This window comes from Equus asinus, chromosome 4 (assembly GCF_041296235.1).
Source record: "Equus asinus isolate D_3611 breed Donkey chromosome 4, EquAss-T2T_v2, whole genome shotgun sequence".
In the NCBI taxonomy this organism is placed as follows: Eukaryota; Metazoa; Chordata; class Mammalia; order Perissodactyla; family Equidae; genus Equus; species Equus asinus.
Genome location: NC_091793.1, coordinates 107320858 through 107339738, shown reverse-complemented (window position 1 = coordinate 107339738; position 18881 = coordinate 107320858). Strand labels below are relative to the sequence as shown.

Below are 18881 nucleotides of genomic sequence, written 5' to 3'. Positions count from 1 at the left end.
AAACCCCGGGCCCCTGAAGTGGAGCATGTGAACTCAACCACTCAGCCATGGGGTTGGCCCCCTCAATATCTTCTTTTTAAAATAACTCTACAATAAACATCCCTCTGCACTTCTATGATTATCCCACAGGCTAAAGTACTTATCTGAAAGTTCTGAAAGAAATGGTATGCTTATTTTTAAGGCTCTTAATTAATATTTTACCCTTCCCTTTTTTATAGATTATAATGTTGTTATTTTAATTTTTACTTTTCTATCTATTTTCATTCTTCTGGTGATCACATATTATCTCATGGCTTTAAATACTGTCTATAAGCTAGTGATTCCCAAATTGTATCTACATTCCAGATTTTTCTCTGAATTCCAGATTCATATAGCTAGCTGACTCATTGACATTTCTACATGAATGCCTAATTCACATCTTAGAATGTGCAAAATTGAGCTCTTCAGTTTTACTCCACAGGGACTGCTCTTCTCTCTTCCCCATCACAGTAAATGACAACTCCGTCCTTCTTTCTTTTGATGTGAAAACCCCTGGAAATCATCTTTGACTCTCTAGGAAGGCAAGAGGTAGCATCAGGCTTGCAATCTGTTTGCCCCTTTAACCAATCTGGGAAAGAAAGAGATGGCCCAGTTGACCTTTGTAAACACACCAATGACAATCATAGCAAATATACAAATAGTATTTACTAGTAGCAGAGTCCTCACTTATGGAATGATTTTAGTAGGATGCATCTGGCCTGTCTAGGATTGTTTATGTTGAGAAAACTATCACAACAACAGAACAAAACATCTTGGAATTTATGAGTTTCCACGCTCTGTAAGGCATGGCTTCATGAAAAAGATTACATTACGTAATTAAAGAGATATAAAATGAAGATGCTGCACAACTGAAGTGACTCCTGTGCAAGCAATACATCCCATACATTATTTAAACCTCTCACGTTAAATATGAACCAGAGCATGTCCCCATGCATGAAAAGGACATTTTATGGAGAGCTGCACTGATGGTTCCACACCTTTCCACAGGAAGAATGCTTGGCTTGTGTTTAGCTACTGTCTGTATCCATGAATTATGAGTAAACTTGATACGGGGTAAGGTCTACAATTTATCTTGAGACTGCTTTGACAATCTGACACTAATTTTATCTCATTCTCCACATCGGATAGTCAGTACCTCCTACTGGGTCCACCTTAAAAATGTATCTGCTATTCTCTTAATTCTCTCCACTTCCCAGCAGACCATCCATCATCTGTCTCCTGGACTATTTTAGTAGTTTTCTAAGTGGCATCCTTACTTCTGCTCTCAAACTCTTTCATTCCATTCTCTACACAGCAGAGTCATAATCCTTAAAAAATGTAAATGGATCACGTCAATCCTTTGCTCTAAACTTCCCAAATGCTTCCCATCTCTCTCAGAGTAAAAGCCAAGTTCCTTTCAAAGAACTACAAAGGCCTATGTGATTTCCAATCTCTTGCACCTTCACTTTTCTGACCTCATTTTCTATTGCTCTTCCCCAAACTCACTGCTCCAGCTGCACTGGATTTACTGTTCATTGACCATAGCAGGTATTCTCTCATGTCAAGGTCTTTGCACTTGCTAATGCTCTTAGCTGGATTTCTGCATGGCTTGCTTAATGTCTCATTTTCTTCAGGACTTTAATTAAATGTCTCCTTCTCAGAAAGGTCTTCTCTGGCTACCTTAATAAAACTGCAATTCTACCTTCAACATTTCCTATCCACCTTCCCTGCTTCGTATTTTTCCTTAGCAATCATCACTCTCTAATATACCATATATTTCCTTATACATCATATTTATTATCTGTCTCTCCCACTACAATGTAAACTTCTTGAAAGCAGGTTTTTGTTATTTGCTATATCATTTAATGTTATTTTCAGATTCCAGAGAAGTGGTTGATACATAGAAGGTGCTCAATATACTTGGATCTAACGTACATTCTTATGAAGGGAGAAGGGGTTGATGAGTTCTGGGTAGCTCTCCATCAGACTTGAATACATGGTCAAACTCCAAGCTGACTGAATATCTCATGACCAAATATGCTGGCTTTATAGATGACTACTTCCACGCTCTTCCATAGGGAGTGACGAGATTCTGCTCCATTTCCCTTCTCCTTGGAATCTCTGATCACATTTCTTGAACCTGACATTGAAGCATTTGTGAGTATTAACAATATCAAAAAGAGGAGCTTTGAAGATGTTTTTCAGATTCTTATAGGCTTGATATAAGCCTACTGTTTTCAGAAAACTTTCATTGGCTACCTCACACTTAAGAAAATTATTCCTTTCCTTTGTTTCTCTTCTTGTATTTCTATTTTAAAAATTTAAATATTATTTATTTTTCAATAGTTAATACATTCACATGGTCCAAAATTTAGAAAATACAAAGTGTATTCAGTGAAAAGTTTCCTTCTCACTTCTTCATTTTAATCATCTCCTCTCTCCTCCAGAGTCAGTGGCATAATCATCTCATTGTATCATCTTCCTGATACATCCTTTGCTCATGCATGTAGATCCACCCATATTCTTTTTTATTTATATTTATACAGATGGTAGCATATTTTTCACACTGATCTGCACCTTGCTTTGTTCACTTCATGTATATTGGAGATTTCTCTATATCAGTATATAGAGAATTACATATTCATTCTTTTTTATGGCTGTATATAGTATGCTGCATAGATGTATCATAATTTAATTAATCGGCCAGCTATCAATGGAAATTGAAGGAAGATACTCCTTTCTGATGAGCCATTTTATTTCTGTTGTTTCTTTATCACTAGTTTAAGAGAAAAGAGGCATCTTTATGTAGGAAATAGTCTTATAACCTGCCTTGCCATGAAAACCAATCACAATGAAAACAGAAAAAAGCAATACCTTAAATTTGAGATGATTTATTTTGAGATCCTGAAAACTAGCTAGTGCTTCTTTTCATGGTTGACATATAATTGCATACAATATCCAATTGTGAACTACTTATAACTAATACGAGAATATGGATTCTAGGCTAGAATTGTATCCATTCCAATTCAATGTTCTGCACAGTCTCAGGAAATGATTACAACTAAATAAATAAGGCCAGCTAAATAATAGTAGACATTCAATCTGTGGGCTTGGCACAGAATTAAGAAGCTTCATTATGATTCAAGTTTGGCTTCTAAATTCTGAGAGTATTTTAACTTCCTCATGATTGGTAGCAATTAACCTGTTATAGAATTGAACCCACTGCATATTAATTCAGGGAGCCAGAAAATTCTGGGTGATGATACAGCAGTTCCTCTGCTTGGTGATTATTCTTAAGAGTTTGCTCTTTTTCGTCAACCAAAAACATGCATTTATTAAACACTGAATATGGGAAAAGCACCCTGACTTTAAAGATTTAAAGATAAACTAGAAAGATGGATTTGAAACATAAAATGTATATCTAGAATATAGAACAAAATATAGATCTGTTACGTAAATGGAACCTAAGCACAAAATAAAGATGGATTTGAAATATAAAAACGATACCTAGAATATAGGACAATATAGATCTGTTATGTAAATGGAACCTATGCATAAAAGAAAGATAACAAAGTGCACTTGAAATTTTAACACAAGGAAAGTAATGACAATTTCATAAGTGTTACCAAGCAGATGGGCAGCCAGGAATATGGAACAGTATTCGAGAGCTTATGTGATTTCTAAAATTCAAATTCAGATAAAAAAGCACTCTAGAGTAAGGTGGTCAGTGACATTATTATGAAGACAATAAATTTTTGAAGAAGAGAAACTGGGTAAGCATTTAAGATGGGGTGAACTTCTTAGAAGCAAGATAACTTAAGGTACATTAGGAGGAAAGTAAATGAACTATTTTGGCTGAAGCACAGAATTTGTGTCAGGAAGTAGTGGATGATGATGCTAGAAATGGAGGTTGGAGATCACATTGACTGTTGAGAGTTTTTAGCACCAAGCTACTATATTTTGACATTATCACATAAAATGCATCAGCTATTGGAAGCTTTAAAGAGTCTAACATAATAAAAACTTAACAATAAGCTTTTTCACTTTTTGCAAGTGTTCAGGATCCTGCAGTAGCCTGGGTGATAGTAAAGTGAAGGGAAGTGTTGAGGCAGCCAGATACTCTACAGATCTCGATTTGAAGTATAGGGATCCCCTGGATTTTTCACAAATAATCACACGTGAACACCCGTCAGGTCTATTCACTGCTTGTAAACACTTTCTTAAGAGTTGAGTCAATTCATGAGATTGGATAGGAAGAGAGATTATGAAGAGAAATTTAAGAAGTTTTAGTGGGCAGTATGTCAATAACCTTAACTCTAAAAGTATCATGAAACAATCTATATGTTATAAAGTACTTATTAAAACCTATAATATTATATTTGTGGCCCTATAGTTTTGTCCAGGAAACGTCCTAATGAATACACCCTTGGAACATTCTGTTGCTTTTCCTGGGATGTTCCCCTTACCTTCACCTTTCTCCCGGAGATTCCTGACCCCTCTTACTATGTTAAGGCATTCTGTTATATGTTCTCTCACCCTGTTCTTTGCTTTATAATTATTTCTTATAATTGTATCTATGCAAAGATAGGTGAAATGTTGCATTTAGTCTATCTTCACTATGAAAATATAAGCCTTCACCACCTTGTTTACTGCCTAACACAAAGGAGACTTTTAGTAAATGTTCCTTGAATGAATGAATGAACCACTCGTGGTCCTTTGTCTTTTCCTTCTATTGTAACAGAGAAAAATGGCATGTAGAGGTGATGCAAGACAAGTTTATTTCACTAGGATGCTTAAAACTTCAAAGGAATTAATACATGAAGATTTTAGAGCGGAAATGAGACTCTAGAGCCTTACCATAAATGTTACACATAATTTATTCACGTACTTGTCTCAAACTCAACACTACTTTGAAGGCTAAATGCCAATAAATAAGCAGGCACTTAAAGGTAAAGTCCAAGATATTTAATTACTGCAAAAGCAGCCCAGTGGTGGCTCAACCTCATTGATATTCTTTTTGCTGCTACAGATGAGTGAATAAATATTTCTGAGAGCTGTCTTAACGGGCAAAAAGGTTTCCAAACTTGGAAGAGATCTAATTGATTTCATATTTACATTACAACTAAGAGGCAATTATAAACTGTTGCATAACATTTAAAACATTGGTTTTGTTTTGTAACTAAAACGTATTGGTGTTTTTCATTTTGGTTGATTGCTCTTTGAAGTTTGAACTTGAAGTTAAAATCAGAAAAAACTTTAAAACATATTTAAAAGTGTAAGTGTAAAAACCTGAAAGGTTGAGATTTGAAAACTAGATATAGTTATTGCATATCTTATATATTAGTATGACAAAAACATTACAATCTTATTACAATATAAAGTGATAGTAATATAAATATTTTTGAATTTTGAGTTAATAAACTTTTTCTATTTGCTTTTAGTTACCATTTAACAGATACATTGTCAAAAGGGAAAAACAAATTAGTTCAAAAAATCCACTTTAAGGAGTTGTCTTTTTTTTTTAAGATTGGAACCTGAGCTAACATCTGTTGCCAATCTTCATTTTTTTTTTCTTTTCTCCCAAAGCCCCCCAGTACATAGTTGTATATTCTAGCTGGAGGTCCTTCTGGTTGTGCTACGTGGGACACCACCTCAGCATGGCTTCATGAGCAGTGCTAAGTCTGTGCCCAGGATCCGAACTGTCAAAACCCTGGGCCGATCAAACAGAACGTGCAAACTTCACCACTCAGCCATGGGGCTGGCCCTGAGTTTTGCAGTTTTGTAAATTCAAGGCTCATTTTCGTTTGCTTCCACTACACAATATCTTATAAAGTTAGTTAAAAGGGCAATAATTTTATGGTTGCTGCACTTCAATTCATTAAAATAGCATGAAGTTGTTTACCTCAGTGGTTCCTTACATGTCAATTTTCAAAGGGTATCTTATTATTCTAGTTTAGGAATTTAGCAGCAAACCAATGAAATAATCTAATTATTCAATTGATAGTTAATAGTTTCACCATCTTAGATTGTATGACAGACCTATCAGTAAATGATTGTGGTTCAAACAATCAACTATTATTAAAGAGCCTATAAATATCTCATTGGGATCAATATCTTCCTATAAATCATTCTTCAAAAGAGTTTTCTTCCTTCAACCCAGGAATACGGTAGAATCAGCAAGTGAATTAAAAATTCCAATAACATTAGCCAAGAGATGGTCAGCTTATCCATCTTTAGATTTATGTAATAGCAATGTGTTCAAGAATGACTGATGCTCACAAAAAATGTAGCTATGGGAAAACACTCTTATCTTTATAACAAGCACAATATGGGCATTTTTTTTCTTGCCTAAGTGAAGTTCTGCCTGGGGTCCTAGTGTGGCACAGAGTTTCTTAGTTGCTTGCAGTTCTTATAAGTGACAGATATAGCCAGATCATCCAGATATGGTCAAATCGAGAGAGGACCCCAGACTCATAAAACAAATATATAGGGAAGAAAATTTTCTCCGAAGATCATATCAATGGCACCCCATGGGTTTTTTTCCTGATTAGTTATCATTTAAAGTGGTAAAATAAAACTGGGCGTTTAGAAGCCATATTTTAGAAGTGCCACACTGAAGAAGGTCAACTTGTAATTTTCTGGTCATTATTTAACTAGCATTTTAACAATTTTGAAAGAATTATTCTTGCCTCTTATTCTCTACCACTGATGGTTTGGTAAATAAACCCATCATGTTCTCAATCTGCTAAATTAAGATCGACAGAGGCTGAGAATGCCTTTGCAAAACTGCATCTCCTATCCTGAGAGTTCTTACAGGCTTTTAGCAGGAACTATTAAATTGTTTCTGTGAGGCTATTGTGACATTAAGGAGATGTTTTTCTCAGAAAAATTCAGATGCAGGAAGGTGAAATGATGTTTCCAAAGCAACAAAGGCCATCGCTAGTGTCAAATCGTAAACTTGAAAGATAATCAAAAATCTCCCTCTGCTTGGAACTTGAAGTCTTCCTTCTGAGCTTGTTCTCAGTGTCCGTCTCTTGGACTGTTTCTCTCTCTCCCTCTCTCTCTCTGTCACACACACACATAGACTCCTTAACCCCTATCCCTCATCCCCAAGATTTTACTTAAACTACTGAAATACCAGAACAATCAATTTAATTTAATTATAGGATTTCCAGGTTCCAGCCCAGCCACACATTCTTACTTGGTTTGCTTATTTCTTTCATCTAAATTGTTCATTTGCTGCTCTTTGCTGGGGAAGGGAAAACATAATTTCCTTCATTCTTTAATGTAGAACTTTGAGATACTTTGATAAAATGTTATTTTCTTTCTTATTCTGTTTCTATAAAGCATATGTCTTAGGTATTTTTGGATATTGAAGATTTAGAAAAACCTGCATACTTCTGTGCTTATAAAAATAAAAAATTCTGTTATTTATGCAATTACAATGACTAATTCAAATAAAAAGTTTTAGAAAAGCTTTTATTTCTAAGTAACTACTTCTAGTGTTGCAGATTTCCAGTCAAATATAGCAATTCAACTCTCTTCCTCTTAACAAAATATGTCAATTTTTTCTTTAGCAAAGGCTTCTTTTTACTGCTAAATCCTTGAGTTCCATAATGCCAAATATACTAGATTACTATCTTACTACTCTAACTGATGCTTTCCCCTTCCAAAAAATGAAACCAATAGCACTACCTTTTAAAAAACCATTTCTTGGAGCTGGCCCTGTGGCCTAGTGGTTAAGACTGGCATGCTCCACTTTGGCAGCACCTTGGGTTCAGTTCCCAGGTACAGACCTACACCACTCATTAGCAGATGTGTTGTGGTGGTGACTCACATACAAAGTAGAAGAAGATTGGCAACAGATGTTAGCTCAGGGTGAATCTTCCTCAGGAAAAAAAACTTCTGAGACAATGTCTTCAAGGAAAAAGTGGCGATTTTTATCACAGAATATAAAGTCTAGATTTTATTTTAAAATTTTTCTCATTTGAAATATAATGATGAAGTATCAAATAGTAACTAGTAAAAGCACACACAATTAATACAGTTAGAATTTTTCCTTTGTTAACAAATTTAACCAGATTAATTGTGGAGTAGAGAAAGAAAAAGGCAGGTAAATGAAAAGCAACAAAAATATCATCACGTTACTATTATGGGAACTACACATTTCCTTTAATATAAAACGGATGCCAAAAATAAATATAAAGTAGTCCCCCATTATCCATGGTTTTATTTTCCATAGTTTCACCTACCCGTGGTCAACCATAGTACAAAAATATTAAACGGAAAATTCCAGAAATAAACAATTCATGTTTTACACTGCACATTGTTCTGAGTAGCATGATGAAATCTTGTGCAGTCCTGCTTCATCCTGCCTATGTCCATGTATCATCCCTATGTCCAGCATATCCTCACTGTGTACACTACCCACCCATTAGTGACTTAGTAGCCGTCTCGGTTATCAGATTGACCATACAGCTATTGCAGTGTTTGTGTTCAAGTAACCTTTATTTTACTTAATAATGGCCCCAAAGCACAAGAGTAGCAATGCTGGCAATTCAGATATGCTAAAGAGAAGTGGTAAAGTGCTTCCTTAAAGTGAAAAGGTGAAAGTTCTTCACTTAATAAGTAAAGGAAAAAAACTGTGTGCTGAGGTTGCTAAGATCTATGGTGACTTTTATTACAGTATACTGTTATAATTATTCTATTTTATTATTAGTTATTGTTGTTAATCTCTTACTGTGCCTAATTTCAAAATTAAAGTTTATCATAGGTGTGTACGTATAGAAAAAAACATAGTATATATAGGGTTTGGTACTATCTGTGGCTTCAGGCATCCACTGGGGGTCTTGGAACATATCTCCCATGGATAAGGGGGGACTACTGTAAAAGTGTAACCACCAAGTCAGAAAACCACCCATAAATTCCCCAGGTCTTACAAACAAACTGAGCAGGTTGTTTTGTAATTATTTTAAATGGAGACACAACCTTCCTTTCCTGTTTAAGATGTGAATACACTTGGGAGAAGTATCATAGTGATTTAAATTCATGTGAAGTTAAAAGAGGGACAATGAATCCTTTCCTGGGGGCAAGTTTTAATAGGGGCAGGATGATGGGAATCTGGAAGGAAGAGGAAAAAAGAGAATAAGGGGCAAAGTCTTGGCCTTAAATGTGAATCTGATCTCCTTCAGAAAGTTCCTCACAACGGGTCCTGAAATTCCAAATAACTTCCGCCATCTATCACATCTACTTTAACACACTCTCCCAATTGGTTTCTCAGAGGAACAAGCCCATCGCTTTTCTTATATTAAGATTTTTTCCGTTCTTTAAATGTCCAATCTCCCACTGCTTTCAAAGCACTTTTTCTAGTAGGCTCGCTACATAACATAAAAAGATATTTCAAAAAATGAATTCTAGGTCATAGCAGAGAGAGCAGACACCACAGCTGACTGTACCAATTTTATAAATTCTTGACTTCTCTATACCTTTTTATTAACATTCTGACAGAAGTATATTGAGTTATTACTTATTGCTATGTTTTAATTCTTACAAACTTGTTAAAAATATCCAGTAGGGGAGCAATTGAAGAGACTATCAAATATTGGCAGGCTCCACTCTTAATGCTATGATAACCATGTATTTCTGCTATCTTTTTGAAACCAGAACATCAACGTGTCCTAACAAAAAAATGCTCGAGGCATTAATAAAATACAAGCTTTGGTGATGACCTGAAAAAAACCACTCTTCAGGCCCGAGGCTTTCTGCAAATTGAGCAGTACTGCAACATCACCCCACCAACGCATGTGGGGACCTCAGTTCTTCAACATGTCAATTCTACGCCTTGTTATGAAATCAGAGCAGACGAGGAGAGCAAAGGGGATGAGAAGTCGCGTGCATACTACTTCAGTTTGAAGCCCAACACATTTAATTTTCGTCTTTCAAACTTGTCAACACTTTTTAGCAAAGACAGATTTCAAAATGTTACTAAAATATCTTTAATGCATAGTGGAAAACTAATAGACTCCTTGTCTAGGAGACTACTAATTCCTAACAGTACAGATTTTTCATTGTGTCTGTATAGGGAACATGACCAGTTGGGTACTTAGTAATCCCATGCTCTCAGTCAACTGAAACTGTTCTCTCTAGGGTCGTCACTGGCTTTTGTGACCCCACTGCCTCTTCTCTCAACCCCACTGGTTTTGTGTTTCTGCTATCTTTATTCTCCTTAATTGTTTTGCTGCATTTGGCACCTGGGAGCCTCTTTTTCTTAGCCAAACCCTCTTTCTACAGCTTTAAGGACAGACAGGATCCTGGTTTTTCTCTGACTTCTCCAATCTCCTTCACTTTCTCTAACTGACTTTAACCATGGCATGGCCCAAGTCTGACTCTTTAATTCACTCTTCTTTCCATCTATTTTGTCCTTTAGAAATTTAATCCCATCTGGCCTGAAGCAGAACTGCAGAGGAAGACTCTTTCCAGTAGCAAAATCCTCCATTTCAGTAGTTGGTGATTTGTATAATCCAGCATTTTGGCTTGAGATAGATTTTAAATTCAAAATGTGGCTGTTCTTGGAATACTCTAAGCACACTCCCACTTTAGGGTCTTTGCGCTTCCTTTTCCTGATCCCTGGAATGCTCTTCCTTCAGGTTACTGACTCCCTCTTACACATTCCTCAAATCTTTGCTCCTTCTCAATGAGCACTTCCCCTCCACCACCCCCCGCCTGGACCATCCTATGTAATACTGCAAACTGCTGCCCTTTTTCTCCTTGATTTGCTTTACTCTTGTAGGGGAGGAAGACTTTTCCTCTACCTAATGTGTGTTCGTCTGGCCAGAGAATGAATTAAATTCACATGAGACAGAATAGCAAATTAAGAGAAAATTAAACGAAGCTTTATAACATGTATACATGGGAGAGGTCAGGTAAGCTGAGCAACTGGCCAAAATGGCCGAAACCACCACTTAAATATCTAAAGACAAAGGAGGATGTTGGGGGTGGAAGGGGAGTCTATCATGGGTGATTACCGCACAAGTACAGTAAACAAAATGCAGATTTAAGTCCTTGCCTTTGGCATTGATTAAGAGTTTCTAGAGACAAGGTCATCTGCCCTTCTTCCTGGTACAGAGGGAGATATCTTTATAGATGGAGAGTTCCTTTACAATGTAAATGTCTCTTACAAAGGGTAAGTAAATTCTACTTTTCAGTTGCTTTCCCGTCTGCAAAGTAACTAGCCTCAAATAATCATCATGCCAAAGAGCCATATCTTGGGGTGGCCAATTCCAGTCCCCACACTCTGTTCAAACTTGCATTTTTCTACAACATATTCAACTTCCAACATGTTATACAAATTATTTATTTTATTTACTAGCTATTGCTCCTTATGTTTTTTTTTTCCCTTGATAGAATATATGCTCTAGTTTGTTCACTCACGTCCCAGTGGCCTAGAACAGTGACTGGTACTTAGCAGGTGATTAATCAATATTACTGTAATTAAGCTAAAAAACTTCCCTTTATTATCCACTACCTTCTTTTTCTTTTGACTGCCAACAACCAAGTCCAGGTTTCCTCTCATGATAATTAGCTAATTACCATGCTAATCTCATTTCCTGTTCCCCCTCTCTTTAATCCATCTCCTTCACTGTTGGCTGATTTTCTCCAAAACCTACATTTATCTTCTCATCATCCTTCTCAGAGACTTTCACTATAAGGCCAAGTCAAAATTCCTTATTCTGGGGCTTGAGGCCGAGCTCAGTATGACTACCAATCACATCCAACCTCATCTACACCCACTCCTCAATTAACTCTAGTCAAGCTAGCATTGGCTTTTTTCATTTAAGAAATATTTGTTGACCTCCTATTCCTAGGTCATATGTGGCATAAAACTAATTTACTGACAGTTTAGGCAACATGATCTAGAGGAACGCAGGTTTAAATAACAGCATTTATATTAAAGAAGAAATTGAGCCCAGAGAAGAAAGACACTTGGCTGACTTATTCAGTTACCTGTGGTCCCCATCACTGAAATGCCTCTCCCCTCCACCTTTCAAGTTCTTGGAAAGCAAACCAAACCTATTTGTAAAGGTTCAAGTTCAACTTATTCCGTGATTGAGTCTCTGCCTTTCAAAAGTGTTAATTCCTTTTAATAAACATAAATAATAAATGTTTCGTCCTCCCACAAATATTCAAATGTGCCTTTCCTTAGTTTCCTTCCCTTCATCTTAAAAAACACTGATTTATAGAATACACATGCCTTTCCATCCAAAAATGCCAAGAAGCCTCTTCTCCCAGAAGGCATCTTTTGCCCAAAGCCAGCATCACACTTGGGAAGAAAAGGCTGAGAAGGGACCTGGGCCTCTAGGGAAGGAATGTAGGGCTTACACTTCGGACTGGTGAGAAAACTGGCATCCCTTAATTGTACCACTCTTTCACTGCCATCTCTAAGTGTCTCAAGGTCTCATTTTCTCACCACTTCTTGTCTTAACATGACGTTGTTAAGACGATATGAAGCTTTGGGTTTCTGCAGCATTACCCTACCTCTGCCACTAATGCTTAAAATGTTCTTCTTCTAGAAGGCCTTCACAAATAATCCTCTTCATGCTACTCTTCCCTTCCTCTGAACTTCAACTTTATTTACTATGTTATATACATTAAACACTCTAGAATTTCACATTATTTTGTCGTATCTTTTTATTTTGTCACATGTTGATCATTGCAGAAATTCTTAGAGACGTAAATTTTTTTCCCCACAGCAATGGCTGCAAACCCTTGGTAATCAATAAAGCTACCAGTAGAGCATTTGAAAAATTCAGATTTGAGGGACCCTATACTCAGACCTGCACGAATTGGATCACTTATCTAGTTTCTATGGAATCCATATTTTCAAAAAGCCCCCAAATGATTCTGATCATCAGCCAGATGTGGGTATCATTGCTTTAGATAATTTACCTGGGGCTCAATAGTAGAGTAATCTCAAAACATCTTTTGACTTAAAAATTATTTACTTTTAACTATTAAAAATTCATGACCAAAGCTTGTGATTCTGGATATTATTGATTCATCTCATCTAGGTTTCAGATTCTAGTATTTGATTTTGTAAGTACCATATAATACAGCCAAGCACCACATAACAACATTTTGGTCAATGACGGACTGCATATACGACGGTGGTCCTATAAGATTAGCACCATATAGCCTAGGTGTGTGGTAGGCTACACCATCTGGGTTTGTGTAAGTAGTGTAGGGGAGGAAGAAATTTTCCTCTATCCTTCTAGGTTCTTCTGGCTTGTCTAAGAATTAAATTGACATGAGACAGACTAACAGGAGAAAAATAAACAAAAGTTTAATAACATGTATACATGGGAGAAACACAGGAAAACTGAGTAAATCACCAAAATGGCCAAAGCCATTTCATCTTAAATACCATCTTAAATACCATCCTCAGCTAAATACAAGAGGAGATTTTGGGAGTGGGGAGAGTCATGGACTCAAAGGGAAGGAAAGCAATTCACAGGTAGGTGAAAGGGAGAAAATGTTTGGAAAACAAGTGTTTGGCAACATAGAAACAGAAGAACACAGAAGGGAGCCCAACAAACAGGCTTTTTTAGGATCCTCCCTGTCTACTACCTAGTTTATGCCATGCTAAGGAGATCGCTCACTTCCTGAGACAGGTTTTTTTTTTTATCTGAATTCTTTTAGGCAGTTAAGGGGGAGGTAACAAGACAAACTTCCTGAGTCTATTGTTTCTTAAAAGTAATCAACCCAAAATAATCCTTATGTTAAAGAGACACACTTTTGGATGGCAAATTTTGTTCCCCTTCAGTACATTCTATGATGTTCACACAATGAAATCGCCTAATGACGCATTTCTAAGAACATATCCCCATTGTTAAGTGATGCATGAATTTTAGAAATTTATTTCTAAAATTTTAGAATTCAAAATATCTGAAATTTCATCACATGTACATACATATTTTATGTGGAAACAGCCTATCAAACATATAGTTGTGGATTCTCACTTTTCTTGTGATGTAACATCACGTTAGACACTTTCTAAATGTCATCATTCTTCAAAACAGTGAAAATAATAGTCTTTTGGGATGATTAACTTAATCATTTCTCCACTTTTGGAATTTTTGGATATTTATCATTTCCCTGTAATTGTAAATATCATAATTGATACCTATGAAATAAACATTTCATTGAATATTAATATGATTTATTATATTTTTTCTTTTTAGAAGATATTCTCTTTACAAAATATGCATTTCATTCTTTTTTTAAACTTTGTAATCTTGGACACAATTTTTGTGCTGATTTCTCCAATTAGCTTGTTTTTTCATTTTCAGACTCTTAAGGCAGTCCTCCATCAACCACTCCACTGTAAGGGGCCATGAAGTTACTCAATCTTGTTAGCACATTCTCTTGGCTCCTATATTTGGGCCTGATCTCCCTCTCACCCAGTTCTCAGGGGTACTTTCTAACATCAACCACACTGTAGGGAGAATTGTAAATGGTACAGATCAATGTTTTTTAAAGTGCAGCCTACAGGTCACTTGTAATAGAATAATCTAGGTGCTTGTTAAAAGTGAACAATCATGGACACTTCCAATTACTCAGACATCTAGGTGTGGGGTCTAAGAGAATGAAAATTAAACAAAGACTCAAGGTAATTTTTATGCACATTGCTGTTTGAAAAACCAGTCTTCCATATACCATGATAGCAATGAATTAGGAACCTAGATTTAAGGTACATCCAATGCTAACACACCTCTTACCATTCTACTTCTCTATAAAAATCTGTATACGTATACGTATTTAATGTGACTACTAATACAACACAATTCCTTTTCCTCTCTCTCTCAACTCCCCTCCACTACAATGCATGTTTTTTAGAAAGTTGAGAACATGTCTATTTTATCTGGGTCAGCCTCTGAATTCTCTTCTTGACCAGGCCCTGACCTTGGGTTCTCTCTGGCCTGCCTAATTTAGTGTTAACAAGGAATCCTGCTGAGTCAATTTATCAAAAATTCTCTTCCCTTGACATCTGATCACATTCCCCATCCCCACCCTCCATATCTTATCACCTGGTCTGCCTTCGGCAAGAATCCTGTTTAGTCAGTCTAGCAAGGATCCCCTAGTCTCTCAGTAATTTTCCATGCACTGATCCCCACTCAGCTCCTTGGCTGTAAATCTCCACTCATCCTTGTTGTATTTGGAGGTGAGCCCAATCTCTCTTCCCTACTGGAAAACTCCATTTCACTAGTCCCTCTTGAATAAAGTCTTCGTTTCTGCCTTTAACAACTGCCATGAAAATCTTTTCTTTAACACGGACATTATGCTATATTTTGAAGATAGAAAGATAAAAGGAGCAGTCCTTATCCTGAAGAATAACTCTCTAGTATGAAAGTTTATCTTATCAGAAACATTTACAAAATAATACAATCAAATCCAAAGCAGAAACATAGACCAAGCATACAGAAAAATTACTATAACTTGAGAGGATTGTGAAGAATCTCTTCCTATGACTATATCTGCATGGCTGAATTTAACTGAATACAAAAATTAGAAATGCCTAATTTGATGTGGCTTATATATAACACTGTTGTTCATGATGAAAGCTAGCTTTAAATAACACCAAGCATGGCCTGTTTTAATATCAGAATCTATAAAACATGCATATTTCATTTTTTTGAAACAAACAAAAGTATCTTTGATATACTCTGCATGTTTTCACTTTAATGGTGTATTATTAGAAAAGCCTTTGCCTATTATAACCTCTTCCTATAATAGAGAATAATAGGTATACACAGACATACATACATACACACTTATGTACACACACACACTTATCCCATAAACTTGCCTTACCACAGTGGATGTTGCCAGGGGAAAGCTCAGATTCTTCTTCTTCCTCTTCTTTTTGTTTTGCTGAGGAAGATTTGCCCTGAGCTAACATCCACTGCCAATATTCCTTTCTCTGTATGTGAGTGCCGCCACAGCATGACCACTGAAAGACAAGTGGTGTAGGTCCACACTCAGGAACCAAATCTGTGTTGCCGAAGCAGAGTGCACCGAACGCAACTACTAGGCCACCACAGCTGGCCCTCAGATTCTTAATCAATGTCATTACCAAGTAAATACTGAAGAAATTTCTAGTGGCTACGTTCTAGAGTATTTCTAGAGTCTTCTGGGCAGTAACAATCTCTTTTGTAATTAATTTTATTAAAAACCTAAGATTGGGGCTAGCCCAGTGGTGCAGTGGTTAAGTTGGCACGTTCTGCTTTGGCAGCCCGGGGTTCACTGGTTCAGATCCAAGTGTGGACCTACACTCTGCTTGGTAAGCTATGCTGTGGCAGGCGTCCCACATATAAAGTAGAGAAAGATGGGCACAGATGTGAGCTCAGGCCAGTCTTCCTTAGCAAAAAGAGGAGGATTGGCAGCAGATGTTAGCTCAGGGCTAACCTTCCTCAAAAAAAAAAGAAAAAAAACCCTAAGATAATGAGAAAACCTGTTGGAATGCTAAAATCCAAAACACTGACAACAGCAAATGCTGGAGAGGCTATGGAGCAACAGGAGCGCTCACTCATTACTGGTGGAAATGCAAAAGTGGTACAGCCACTTCAAAATACAATTTGGCAGTTTCTTATAAAACTAAACATATTCTTACCACATGATCTAGTAATTACATTCCTTGGAATATACCAAAATGAGTTCAGGACTATGTTCCACAACAGTATGCAGAGAACTTTTTTCATAACTATCACACTTGGAAGCAACCATGATGTCCTTCAATAGGCAAATGAATAAACAAACTGTGGTACATCTGTACAATGGAATATTATTTAGCAATAAAAAGAAATGAGCTGTCCAGGCACAAAAAGATATGGAGGAAGTTTAAAAGCATATTGCTAAGTGAAAGAAGCCAATCTGAAAAGACTATATACTATACAATTTCAATTATATGACATTCTTGAAAATGCAAAACTCTGGAGGCAGTAAAAAGATCAGAGGTTACCAGGGTTTCAGCGAGAGAGCGAAGGGCAAACAAAGAGGAGCACATGGGATTTCCATGGCAGTGAAACTATTCTGCACGACACAGTAAGGATGGAAATATGTCATTATACATTTTTCAAAACTCATAGAATGTACAATACAAAGAGTGAACCTTTATATAATGGACTTTAGTTAATAAAAATGTATCAATATTAGTTCATCAATTACAACAAACACGTGACACTAATACAAGATGTTAATAATGGGGGAAATTGTGTGCATTTGAGGGAGGGAAGTATGTAGGAACTTGTAGCTTGCAATTAATTTTTCAGTAATTCTAAAATTCTCTAAAGAATGTCTGTTGATGAAAAACAAAACAAAAGAAAAACCTAAGACACAGAGGTTATAAATCAAACCAAATCAAAACAAAAGAAAAAAATCCTGGCAAGCTAAAACTGCTTCTAGAATTGTGGCCAAAGGGTATTTTATGCTAGTCTTTCATGGTGATGCTGCTGGGCAGCTCAGCTGTTATCTCGCCTTCTTGGGTGGTCACTGTGGTGGTACCTGAAACAAATTTGGAATAAGGCACAGAGGAAACACTAGAGAGTATTCAGGTCCCATTAGCCTGAAACCTATGATTTTGTAATATGAAGTCTGAGTTTTAGGTAGGCCTCGACTCTGTGAAAATCTCAATCATTTTTTGCATAATTACTAAGATAATAACAAAAACAGGACTTACCTAGACTAGACCAAATATTGAGGTAAGGCCTAAACTATACAATTACCCCAGACCATGGGGACTCCTGGTGACCTTTGTGGCAGATTTTGTCTTATGGAAACTTCCCCAGAGCCCAAGGACAACAAGGAGTCCTGCCAGAACTGAGATGCCTCCGTGAATCCTCTAGCAGAGGGCTTCTTTGTCACTGTGCTAATGGATGGGAAGGAGGAAAACAGTCTAAGTTCAAGTTTCTTGATATAAAATCAGGGACACTGTTCAATCTTGAGGTAAAATCAACTTCACATGAAAATTTAAGACCCAAAGTATCATTTTTTTTTTTTCCCTAAGAAAAGCTCCTCTAAACCCAGACTCCAATCACGGAGATGCATAAAAAGCAGGGAACATTTTAGGATTTTCAAAAAGGAAAGCTTCTATTGCTCCCCGCAGAGCTCCCCCAAACAGATGTAGTGAGATTTGATCCTTTCGGCCCCGGAGCTGCTCTGGAGCTGTGCAGCCGTGCCAGGAGTCTCTGGCTGTGCTCAGCCTCTGCTGTGTACTGTGGGAATACCGTGCTTTCCATGTGCGCTGAAGAAGAAAAGGGCGGAGAACCATCTTCAGAGAGTATCTGTGCTTAAGGATATTTTAATCCAAAATGGCCAGATTGGTGCTTTGCGATTCTCATTGTTTCTACCTATCATTCTACTTCAAACATAAGAATATTTGCCAGGGAACTATTTCCAAACATCTTCACATGAAAGATAAAAAGCGTGAACTACCACGAAACTATAAATAAATATAGAGCACCCTTAATGCTTTTGATAATACTGCCTATTTTTACTTCACAGTTTCGTTAATTTTCAAAGATTACAAAACCAAAAGCAGGAATCAGCTCTTACCCTGTAACGAAAACTTCTGCCCCCGTCTCAGGGTAAAGCGTCTGCGTCTTCACACAATTCCTCCACTCCAGGACTGAGCAGTTCTTGAAGCGTCTCTACTGGGTCTAAGGAAAAAGAAAAATATATAAATAACCCTCTTGAGATGCTTCAGCTAACATTAAAACTCGGTTTCAAGTTGTTCAGATTCTGTTTTTGCCATTTCATGAAATTTCCACGTATCTCGCATCAAATTGTTTCATACAAAATAATCAGCATTT

The 18881-nt window shown here is 36.7% G+C and overlaps 2 protein-coding genes across 2 annotated transcripts in view; both read right to left on the bottom strand.

The window, feature by feature from the left end:
• B3GALT1 (beta-1,3-galactosyltransferase 1) overlaps window positions 1-16000 on the bottom strand; it is a 315156-nt gene extending 299156 nt beyond the window's left edge. Inside the window, exon 1 of the mRNA XM_070508050.1 lies at window positions 15886-16000. The gene's annotated coding sequence lies outside the window, so the exon portion shown is untranslated. The remainder of the gene's footprint in view (window positions 1-15885) is intronic.
• Window positions 16001-16030: 30 nt separating this feature from the next.
• Window positions 16031-18881, bottom strand: part of LOC139045013 (spidroin-2-like) — a 172934-nt gene continuing 170083 nt past the window's right edge. The window contains exons 3-4 of the mRNA XM_070506614.1: window positions 18625-18728; window positions 16031-18313 (exon numbers count right to left, since the gene is read on the bottom strand). Of these exons, the coding sequence (XP_070362715.1) occupies window positions 18674-18728 (55 nt within the window). The 3' untranslated portion in view covers window positions 16031-18313; window positions 18625-18673. The remainder of the gene's footprint in view (window positions 18314-18624; window positions 18729-18881) is intronic.